Source organism: Eretmochelys imbricata, chromosome 20 (assembly GCF_965152235.1).
Source record: "Eretmochelys imbricata isolate rEreImb1 chromosome 20, rEreImb1.hap1, whole genome shotgun sequence".
NCBI classification, from domain to species: Eukaryota; Metazoa; Chordata; order Testudines; family Cheloniidae; genus Eretmochelys; species Eretmochelys imbricata.
Genome location: NC_135591.1, coordinates 3,899,218 through 3,909,805, shown reverse-complemented (window position 1 = coordinate 3,909,805; position 10,588 = coordinate 3,899,218). Strand labels below are relative to the sequence as shown.

The window sequence follows — 10,588 nt, the reverse complement described above, 5'->3', positions numbered from 1 at the left end:
CCCTGGCGACCTGGGCCGGAGGCCCCCTCCGTCCTGGGAGCAGGCAACTGCCCCACTATGGCTCTGTGGTCTGCGAACGGCTCCTTGGCCCCCTGGTCCTGGGGAGGCCCTGTGGGCAGAGCAGGAATTCACAGCACCTGGAGATCAACCTGCTGTTGCGGCCCAAGAGCCGATCTGGTCCCGGGGGCCCTACAGGCTGGGTGGTGCCCGCGATCCATTGCCAGGGGCCCTACACCCAGATTGCCAGATTCTTCTCGGCCACCTTTTCCTGGGTGGAAACAGAGCCAGCGTGAATCCTGGGCACGAGTCACATTCTGCTCCCAGCCCCCCTGCCAAAGCCAGCTGTCCTGCAGGAATGGGGTTGGGCGAGCCCGGCTCATTAGGAGTCTGACCACATTACCAGCTCCCCCCAGGGCACTGAACTGCCCCCACACGCCCCACCCATTCTGCAAAAGCTGGAGCTGTCAGTCCCTGCTGGCCTCTATCAAAGATGGCTGGGAATGGGACATGGATGCAGAAAGGGCTACCCCCCGCCCTGGGGCTGGATTGGAGCTGGCATGCCCTACAGGGCAAAGGCCCTGTGTCCCATTCCCCAGCCCCTGGGCCAGCCAGCTGCTCCATCTAGGTCTGGATCAGAGCCCGTGTCCCTAGAGGGAGCAGACCCACCCCCCTCCCAACCAGCCCCCTAAGAGCCAGATTAGAACTGGCGCCCCCTAGAGGGGAACCCCTGCGCCAGCCCCCTCACCGCAGTTTGCGTGATGCACGCGATGGCGTCCTGGACCGTCACAAACACCTGCTGTGGGGAGAGGTGCTGCCCCAGGCTGCTGCTGGTCAGCGTCTCCAGGACCTCACCTGCAGCAAGGGAAATGAGGAGACACTGCTCAGCCTAGCCCCCCCTCGGCACAGCACTGGGCTCTGAGGGGCTGGGAGGGGGGCAGCGGGGACCCCCGCCCCAACTCACCGTTACATGCTGCCAGGTTCATGCGGATGCCAGCCTTCTGGCACCCCACGCACATCTGCAAGGCAAGGAGAGGGCAGGCTGGCATCTCTAGGAGTGGGCGGAGCCACATCCCAGCCCCGCCTCCCATCTGGCCGCAGGGCCCCCCCGCCCCCACACAAGCTGCCCCTGGTACCTGAATGAGCAGCCGGGCCCCGGCAGAGTCCACGAAGGCAATCCCGCTGCAGTCGAGGATCGCGGCCTGGGTCCTGCCAGTGGTGCCTGCCCGGGGGAGAGGGGAGGGGGTGACTGCATGATCCCCCCCGGCCTGAGGATGGGGCAGCTCTGCAGAGACGCCCACAGGGGCTGGGCCCTGTGATCCCAGCCAGACGGGCCCCCGCACTGCTGAGCACAGCTGCCAGTGAGACCTCTCCCTACAGAGGGGTGAGGGCTGGGAGACTCAGGGCTGCCACCCTGCCCTGCCAAGACCCCCCCTCCAGAGGAGGATCCACCTCCACAGCCCCTCCACCCCCCGTCCCAGCCCATGAGGGGGCCACTGAGTGCCACCCGGGCTGCTGAGATCTGGGACACAGACACCTGCCCCCCACCATACCAGCACCCCCCCCCAAACTAGGGAGTGGGAGCTGCGGGGGGGCCCTGCGTACCTGAGCTGGGGCACCCGGCTCTCCCATCAGGCACAGAGCTGGGGACACAGGTTTCCTGAGGGAAACAAGTCTGTTAATGCCACCTCTTTGGTCACCCAAAACCCCGCCCAGGGCCCTGCCAGGATCCCCCGCTCCCCCCAAGACGCCCCCCCACCACCTCCAGCCCAAAGCTAAGTCCCACCTCCAGTGGGAACAGCAAGGAACCCCCCTCCCCGCAGCAGGGGCAGGGGAGAAGCAGATGCAAGGCCAGGGCTGAGCATCTCCAGAGACATGCCGGCAGCTGGGTTCCCCTGGGGGAGGACCCCTGGGATTCGGGAAAGAAGCCCCTCAGCCAGGATCCTGGGGTCAGCAGGCCCATGGGCACAGGATCAGACTTGCCCAAATCCTGCCCACCTGCCCTGCTCCCACACCCCAGGACTGAGCTGCCCCTCCACCCCTCCCGCCCCCAGATCGCTGCTGGTCCCCTTACCACGGTGCTGATGCTCATTTTGGCCCCACTCTCCAAGGCCCACACCGCCTTCTCCCCCTGGCTGCCCCCTGGCTGGCTCAGGCCCAGCTGCTGGTTCAGCGCCTCACGGAAGAAGCCGCAGTTGCCGTAGTAGATGGGGGCGTGGTAAGCCACGATCGTCACGCCGGGGATCTCAAAGCACTGGGGGGACAGAGCGCTGGCTGCAGCATGGGAGGGACACCCACCCCCATGGAAAGGGCCTGCATCTGCCTTGCCCCCCACCGCAAACAGAGGGAGGTTTGGGTGCTGAATTGCCCCACGGCAGTGGGGAAGAGGGCGGAGAGATCAGCCCTGCCTCTCGGGACACGGACAGCCCAGGTGCCATCTGAATGGAGCCCGGGGCAAGTCCCCACCACATCCTTCCCAATGCGCCCCACTCACCCGCCTGCTGCCTCTGCCCAGTGCTCTCAGCCAGCCCACCCCAGATGGGTGGCTGGGAGCCCCAGGTCGCGCCCAGACCCCTCGGCGCCCGTACCTTGCTGTAACGTTGGACAGGCCGGTAGATTTCCGTGTTGGCCGCTTTGCCCAGCACCATACACTCGGCCCTGTGGGAGAGGAAGGCGCATAAGGCAGGGAGACGTCTGGCCGTGCCAAGGCCAGGCTGGCCCTGGTCTTGGCTGGAGAGAAGAGGTCCCATCTCCCCCCCGGGAGGGCATTGGCCAGAGAAAGGGACAGCAGCTGGGGAGGCAGGAATCTGCCTCGCAATCCTCCTCCCGTCTTCCTCCTCCTCCGATAATCAGGTCTCCAAGCAGCCCCGGCCAGCCAGCTCCTTGCGGGGGGCTTGTGCCTGGAGCAGGGATCATGGGGCAGATAGAGCTGCCCCCCCCCAGCCCATGCCAGAGCTGGATGCAGCTCCCTGGCTCTGCAGGTTCCCAGCAAACGAGCCCAGACGTGGGGCTGGGCAGGGCGCCTGGCACTCCGGTACCTCTGTGTGCGGTAGAGGACAGTCATCATGGAGAACACGACCCCCACGGCCAGGCCCACATCCACATTCAGCACCACCACGGCCAGCCAGGTGACCACCCAGACAGCCTGGAACGAGAGCGCGGGGGTCAGAGGGGAATTGAGGAAGGGGGACGTCGGGCCAGCTGGTCCCCCTGGGGACCATACACTTGCTGATCACACAGAGTGAGGTTACATTGGGGCCAATCTACCCTAGGAGTCTCCGGAGGCAGCGTGCTCTAGCGGGCAGGGCACCCAGCGGGGACTTGGCGAGCCAGGTACTAGGCCCACAGCCCTGCTGTGTGACCTGGGACCTCTACCCTCTCCGTGCTGCCAACCCCTCATCTAGTTCGATTGAGTTTGGGGACAGTCTCGCTCTGTGCCAGGCATTGCCCTGGCACAATGGGGCGTTTCCAGGTCTGGAGAGCTCTGCCTCTCTGGGCATCAGCATGTTGGGGCCCCTGTTCTCTGCTTTGGCCGATTTCAGTGGGGTGGAGCTGGCCCAGAACAGCTCTTGGAGGGCTGGGCCAGCCTGGCAATGCCTACCCCGTACCCTGGGGCAGCGGCATGCCTGGCTCAGGCATGAAACCCAGGGCCTGCCCCGCCCGGGGTGAGGGGGCAGGGGAAGGGCGCAGCTGCTTACGAAGTCAATCCGGCTGATCCTCCAGAGCTCGGGCAAGTCCCAGAACTGCAGGACCATCTGGCGCAGGCTGGTGACGTTGATACAGGCCAGGACAGCCTAGGTGGGGGAGAACGGGCATGAGTGGCAAGCGGCCATCCCCTGCACTGTGCTAGCTGGTGCCAAGGCAGCCAGGAAAGGGAGCTCTTCCCAGGATGGCTGGGGGCAAAGGGAAAAGAGCCAGCTAGTCACAGGGCAACCAGCCCACAAGGGATTTGAGCACAAGGGCTGTCTGTGCCCCATGGGATGGGGGCATTGGGCCTGGCAGCCCCAGGGGCTATGGGGGTGGGCACCAGCCCTTCCCCAGGTCACACACACACGGCCCCAGCCTCACCTTGGGCAGGTAGTGGAAGAGGGGTCCGAGCCACATGAGGACCATGAGCACCACCGCGCCGGAGAAGAAGCCCGCGAGCTGCAGAAGAGGAGGGCGGATTAGCGGGCAGGCTCTGCCAGGGCGGTGTGGCCAGCGCTGGGCCCTGCGGGGGGAGGCAGGGGTCACCAGGACAGCACGGAGAAAGCCCTAGACCCCAGAGAAGCCCCCCCATTCTTCGTGCCCTGCTCGGGGCCTCAGTGCCGGCCTCCTCTGCCCTGTGTCCGAGGAGGAGAGGGCTCCACCTGTGCCCAGCCACACAGGCCAACTGGCCACTAAGCTGAGACCTGGCAAACTCACTGCACAAGCCAGCCAGGGCTGCAGAACAGATGGGGGAGACCCCCATTAGCTAGGGAGCATGAGACTCTCACCTGCTGCACACACGCCATGGTCCAACCCCCAGTTCTGCAGAGTCCCCCATACCTGCGTGTGCCCCCCCGCACTCTCCAGGATGTTGGTGGTCGCCAGGGTGGCTGAGCTTGGGAAGCAGGTGAAGAGGGAGGAGACCAGGTTGGAAACACCATGGGCCAGCAGCTCCTGTGGGGCGGGGGACAAAGACAGGTCAGGGCTACAGGGACCAGCCGGGAGGGAGCCCAGATGCACTAGGGGGCAGGCGAGACACTGGGGCCTCCCAGCTGGAAGAGGGACCAGGTGGGCAAGAGAGGGACTGATCCTGGGCACAGTGCCCTGGGCAGCCGCTGGCAATAGAGAGGCCAGGCCGGGCAGTGCCTCCCCCCGCCAGCAGCTCGCGTCCGGCCCACACACCTGGTTGGGGTTGATGGTGTAGCCATGCTTCTCAGCATAGATCATGGCCAGCGACACAGAGATGGCATAGGCCACAAAAGCGACCGCCACAGTGTCCCCAAGCACCTGAGGCAGCGACTGCAGGGCCGGGAGCCGGGGCTGCGGGAACCTGCGCGAGAGACAGAGGCGGTCACCAGGCCGGGCGGGACGAGCCCAGAGCCGCCCTGGGCTGGGAGGAGACACGTCCCTAGCCCTGGCCAGGCAGAGATGCTGCCTGGGCCACAAGGGGCTGCCCTGGGTGGCCCCACGTGCTGCCACAGAGGGGGCAGGCAGGGGGCCCTGGTGACTCCTCACCCAGCTGGCAGGTGGCCGACTACCTGCACGTCATAGCGTGTGTCCAGGGAGGAGGCAAAGCAGATGCCGGTGGCCGCCAGCACCTGGGGAGAGAGCAGAGACTGGTGGGTTACACTGCCCAGGGTGGCACCAACCCTCCCATGCCCGCAGCCCACCCCCGCTGGACTCCAACTCCCCGCCTCGTCCTCATGCTGCTCAGAGGACGTGGCTGTGGGTGCAGGGCCAGGGGAGACAGCGCAGGATCCGGGCAGGGCAGATCCAGGCAGGGGCACGTACCACCACGATCTCCCCCGGAATGGGTGTCCGCAGCTTGCTCCGGAAGCGGGTGTTGATCTCCTTGATGGGCACCAGCAGGGCCAGGCAGAGGGCGGAGATGAGCAGCTCGGTCATGTTGGTCCGGGGCAGAGCCCGTGCCACCGATGCCAGTGTCTGGGGGCAGCACAGAGTGCGTTACATGCGGGCCGTGGGGGAAGCCTGCTCCCAGCTCTCCCCCGGCCCCATTCCGCCTCCCTGCCCCCTTTCTCTCCCCACCACCCCACGCTGCCCCCACCGGGCCGGACGCACCTTGAAGATGGTGAAGGAGCCCGTGCGGCGGGGCAGGGGCAGGCCCAGCAGGCTGGGCAGCTGGGAGACCAAGACATGCAGGGCAGCCCCGTTGGTGAAGGCCTTGATGATGGGCTCCGAGAGGTAGGTGGCCAGGAAGCCCAGCTGGACCACGAACATCACCACCTGGGGGAGGGGAGAGGGAAGGAACATCAGCGCTGCCCGGTGTACGGCACAGTGCCCGGGGCCTCCCCTCCACCCCCCAGGGTTCCTCCTCTCCCCCCCATAGATCCCTGCCCAACTCCCCTCCAGCCAGGGTCCCACCTCTCTCCCCACCCTGGATCCTTGCCCCACTCCCCTCCCATCATCCATGCCCTGTCCACCTTCCACCGTTCCCACCATCTCCAGGGAGGGTCCCTGCCCCAGGTTCTGGCAGCCCGGCGGGCACAGACTCACCATGAGGAGCCCCACGAGGAAGGCCATGGCAGCAGCCACACCAACGCGGCACTCCTCCACCCACGCCAGCTCCGCGCTGGTTGCATTGGGCCCCAGGGGCCAGGGCACCAGCTGCTCCACCGCAGCGCCCGTCATCAGGCTCACCACGGCAAAGGTGCCTGGGGAGGGGAAGGGGGACGCAGCCCCTGAGCGCTGCCCAGAAAGTGCTACCTGCCGTCCCCCCCACCTCTGCCCGCCCCATCCATGCACAGATCCCCCCCACTGCCTCTAGCCCCATCTCCCATGGATTTCTGCCCCCTGCGTATCACCCCACACACACACCCCGTGCCCCACATTCTGGGGGAGGGCACAGCTGGCATCCACCTTCCTAGCTTTGGGAGGGTACCATCAGGGGTGGGGCCCTGTTCAGCCCCTCAGTTGGTTACTGGGATCTTCCCCCCCTCTCTATCATGGGAACAGGCTGCTGGCACAGGGATGCCCGAGGAACCGGACACCCCTCCCCCACCATTTAACCCCGCGAGCCCCGGGCACCGGTGGTCCACTCACCAGTAGAGACGTGGCGCCCGGTGCCAAAGAGCATGTAAAGGATGACAGGGAAGAAGGAGGTGTAGAGTCCGTAGACGGGGGCCACGGAGGCCAGGAGGGCAAAGGCCATGCCTGCGGGGACCCGAGACAAGCAGGGGGGTAAGCCAGGGGGTGGCTGAGACCGCAACCGCCCCCGCTGATCTCCTAAGGACTGAGCAGCCGCATCCCACTGAGAGCTCAGGGATGCTGCTACGCCCCCGCCCCGAGATCCCAGCAGGAGGGTGAGACAGACTGAGATGCAGGGGGGTCAGAGCAGCCCCCCCCAAACAGAGGGCTCCTGTCTCAGAGGGGCACTGAGGCCAGACCCCGTCAGCACCAAAGGGCCCAGCCTGTCTAAACCTTGCCCTTCTCCATGGCTTTGTTATTACCACACCCAGGGGGAAACGGAGGCCCCGAGGGGTGGAAGGACAGCAAGCCAGAGGCAGAGCTAGGAATGGAACCCAGGCGTCCTGACTCCCAGCCCACACTGATCTCAGGCACCAGACCCCACCGCCCTCCCAGAGCAGGGAAGAGAACCCAGGAGTCCCGGCCCGACTCCCAGCCCCCCTGCTCTAACCACTAGACCCCACTCTCCTCCCAGAGCTGGGGCGAGCACCCAGGCGTCTTGGCTCCTAACCCTTCTGTTCTAACCACTGGACCCCGCTGCCCCAGGAGTCCCGGCTCGCTGTCCCTCCCGTGCCCAGGCAGAACGGCTCCAGGGCTGGGATCCGTCTCTCCACCGGAGACCCTGCAGCTACCCGCCTTGAGGCGCCCGAGCCCGGGGAGAGATGGGGGGCAGCCGAGGCAGGGGACCGTGAGACAGCTTGGGGGGCGGGGGGAAGAGGTCGAGCCCCCTGGAGAGCGGGGGGGCCCGGGGCAGCTGCTCACCCTGGGGGATGTGCACGACCCCCACGGTGAGCCCGGCCAGCGCGTCCCCCAGCAGCCAGGTCCCCGGCCGGTAGCCCGGCAGCCAGGCGGCGATGGGCAGCCGGCGCTGGAGAAGCCGCAGCGCGGCCGCCCCGGAGCAGCGGCAGCCCCGGGCCACCCGCCGGCGCAGCGCCCCGGCCGGGCTGCCCCGGGGCTCGGGCGCCCCGTAGAGCTGCTGGAAGCGCTGCTCGGTGAAGGCCCGGCCCGGCGCCAGGCGGCTCATGCTGGCGGCCCGGGCGGGCTGGGCGCGGGGCCCCTTTTATCGCCCGGCCCCGGCCCCGGCCCCGGCCCGGCCCCCGCCAAGCCCCGCCCCTCTCGGGCGGCCCCGCCTCCTCTGACCCACAGACCCTCCCCCCTCCCCGGCTCCCAGCTAACCCCCCTCTGACCCACAGCCCCCCCGGCTCCCATCTACCCCCCCACGACCCACAGCCCCCCCCAGCTCCTATCTACTCACTACCCTCTGACCCACAGCCCCCCCGGCTCCCTTCTACGCCCCCCGACCCACAGCCCCCCCCAGCTCCTATCTACTCACTACCCTTTGACCCACAGCCCCCCCCCGGCTCCCATCTACGCCCCCCGACCCACAGCCCCCCCAGCTCCTATCTACCCACTACCCTCTGACCCGCAGCCCCCCCGGTTCCCATCTACCCACCCCGACCCACAGCCCCCCCAGCTCCTATCTACTCACTACCCTCTGACCCGCAGCCCCCCCGGCTCCCATCTACCCCCCCCGACCCACAGCCCCCCCAGCTCCATCTACTCCCCCGACCCACAGCCCCCCCAGCTCCTATCTACCCACTACCCTCTGACCCACAGCCCCCCCGGCTCCCATCTACCCCCTCCGACCCACAGCCCCCCCCAGCTCCTATCTACTCACTACCCTCTGACCCGCAGCCCCCCCGGCTCCCATCTACCCCCCCCGACCCACAGCCCCCCCAGCTCCTATCTACTCACTACCCTTTGACCCACAGCCCCCCCCCCCGGCTCCCATCTACGCCCCCCGACCCACAGCCCCCCCAGCTCCTATCTACCCACTACCCTCTGACCCGCAGCCCCCCCGGTTCCCATCTACCCACCCCGACCCACAGCCCCCCCAGCTCCTATCTACTCACTACCCTCTGACCCGCAGCCCCCCCGGCTCCCATCTACCCCCCCCGACCCACAGCCCCCCCAGCTCCATCTACTCTCCCGACCCACAGCCCCCCCAGCTCCTATCTACCCACTACCCTCTGACCCACAGCCCCCCCCGGCTCCCATCTAGCCCCCCGACCCACAGCCCCCCCAGCTCCTATCTACCCACTACCCTCTGACCCGCAGCCCCCCCGGCTCCCATCTACCCCCCCCGACCCACAGCCCCCCCAGCTCCATCTACTCCCCCGACCCACAGCCCCCCCAGCTCCTATCTACCCACTACCCTCTGACCCACAGCCCCCCACGGCTCCCATCTACCCCCCCCGACCCACAGCCCCCCCAGCTCCTATCTACCCACTACCCTCTGACCCGCAGCCCCCCCTGGCTCCCATCTACCCCCCGATCCACAACCCCTACAGCTCCTATCTACCCACTACCCTCTGACCCACAGCCCCCCCGGCTCCCATCTACCCCCCCGACCCACAGCCCCCCCAGCTCCTATCTCCCACTACCCTCTGACCCGCAGCCCCCCCGCCCGGGCTCCCATCTAACCCCCACCTGACCCACAGCCCCCCCCCGGCTCCCATCTACCCCCCAACTGACCCACAGCCCCCCCCCCTGGGGCTGCCATCTACCCCCTACCCTCTGACCCACAGCTCCCTCCCCAGGCTCCAATCTAACCCCCCTCTGACCCACAGCCCCCCGGCTCCCATCTACCCCCGCAACCCACAGCCCTCCCCCAGGTCCAACTACCCCCCTCTGACCCACAGCTCCTTCACCACCATCATCCCTAGAGACCCGTAAAGGCCGGGCACTGGCTGGAGAGGGGGCTGAGCCCAGGCAGGCCAGAGCAGTGCCTGGGACACAAGGAGCATCCTGCCCCGAGCGCTGATCCTGCACGATGCCCAGCCAGCTCCCCCTGACCCCGGGGGCCCAGCTCCTAGCAGAATTAGGCCGTTTGGATTCTGCACCCCCACGTTCCCAAGGCAGAATGGGGGTGTGAACAGAGCGCCAATGCACCCCCAGTCATGCCCACTGCTCCCTGCCCAGTCTGGGGGCTGCACCCAGAGAGCCTGGTGCCTTCAGGAGGTGGGGGGGGTGCACTGTACCATCCCTCTCCTCTGCCTCCAGCAGCCACCGGGCCTCCTCCCATCCCAATCTCCAAGCCCCCCGCCCCACAATGGGGTCTCTGTGGCCCCCCCACCCAAGAGCTGTCACCCCATATCCTGTTTGCCAGCCCAGCTGGGGGACACCCCTCCCCTCGCCCCAGGCAACCAGATGGATTCAGCCCCCTGATTGCCGAGGAGCCGCTGGGGGTGGGGGGGCAGCCTCAGCAGAGAGGCTGGGGGCTGAACAGGCCACCGAGGCCAAGCTCCCCTCAGCCTGTTGGGGAGGGGGGCCCTGCCAGGTGTGCCCTGTCCTGTCATATTGGGAGGGGCCCACATGCGTGGCAGCCCCATCCTCCTGGGGGTCTCTGAGCACCTGAACCCCAGAAGCCCTGCAGCCAGGCAGCCCCCCCGCCCCAGGCCACTCCCCGTCTCCATTCTCCCCTGCGCCCCCCCCCACCCCCGCCACCCAGCCTGGCCTCTAGGTAACCTGGGAACTCAGGAGTGAATCCTTCCCTATAAACAGGATCTTCCCATTGAACTAAATCCCGCCAGGGAGGAAACCACTCCCCCAGCAGCCCCATGCCCCCCTCGGCCCGGCCTGGGGCCTGCTCCCAGGAGCCCGACTCATGCCTGGCCCCGCTAAGCTAAACACAGGAACT

At 67.5% G+C, this 10,588-nt stretch overlaps 1 protein-coding gene across 1 annotated transcript; it reads right to left on the bottom strand.

Annotated features, from left to right (window-relative positions):
* Positions 1 to 229: 229 nt before the first annotated feature.
* On the bottom strand, positions 230 to 7,912 carry LOC144277782 (solute carrier family 26 member 10-like). Its single transcript, XM_077838773.1, has 18 exons — positions 7,651 to 7,912; positions 6,745 to 6,855; positions 6,199 to 6,356; positions 5,764 to 5,928; positions 5,476 to 5,628; positions 5,200 to 5,282; positions 4,867 to 5,014; positions 4,525 to 4,638; positions 4,066 to 4,143; positions 3,696 to 3,791; positions 3,036 to 3,142; positions 2,586 to 2,655; positions 2,072 to 2,251; positions 1,603 to 1,657; positions 1,134 to 1,219; positions 962 to 1,016; positions 746 to 852; positions 230 to 268 (listed from the first exon to the last, which is right to left on the bottom strand). The coding sequence occupies exons 1-18, from the start codon at positions 7,910 to 7,912 to the stop codon at positions 230 to 232; spliced, it is 2,067 nt and encodes a 688-aa protein (XP_077694899.1).
* Positions 7,913 to 10,588: the final 2,676 nt, after the last annotated feature.

Coding starts and splice junctions, on each gene's coding strand:
- LOC144277782 (XM_077838773.1), bottom strand. CDS start 7,912: ATGAGCCGCCTGGCGCCGGGCCGGGCCTTCACCGAGCAGCGCTTCCAG. Junction 6,856..7,650: donor GGTCGTGCACATCCCCCAGG/GTGAGCAGCTGC, acceptor GGGTCCCCGCAG/GCATGGCCTTTGCCCTCCTG. Junction 1,658..2,071: donor AAATGAGCATCAGCACCGTG/GTAAGGGGACCA, acceptor TGTTTCCCTCAG/GAAACCTGTGTCCCCAGCTC.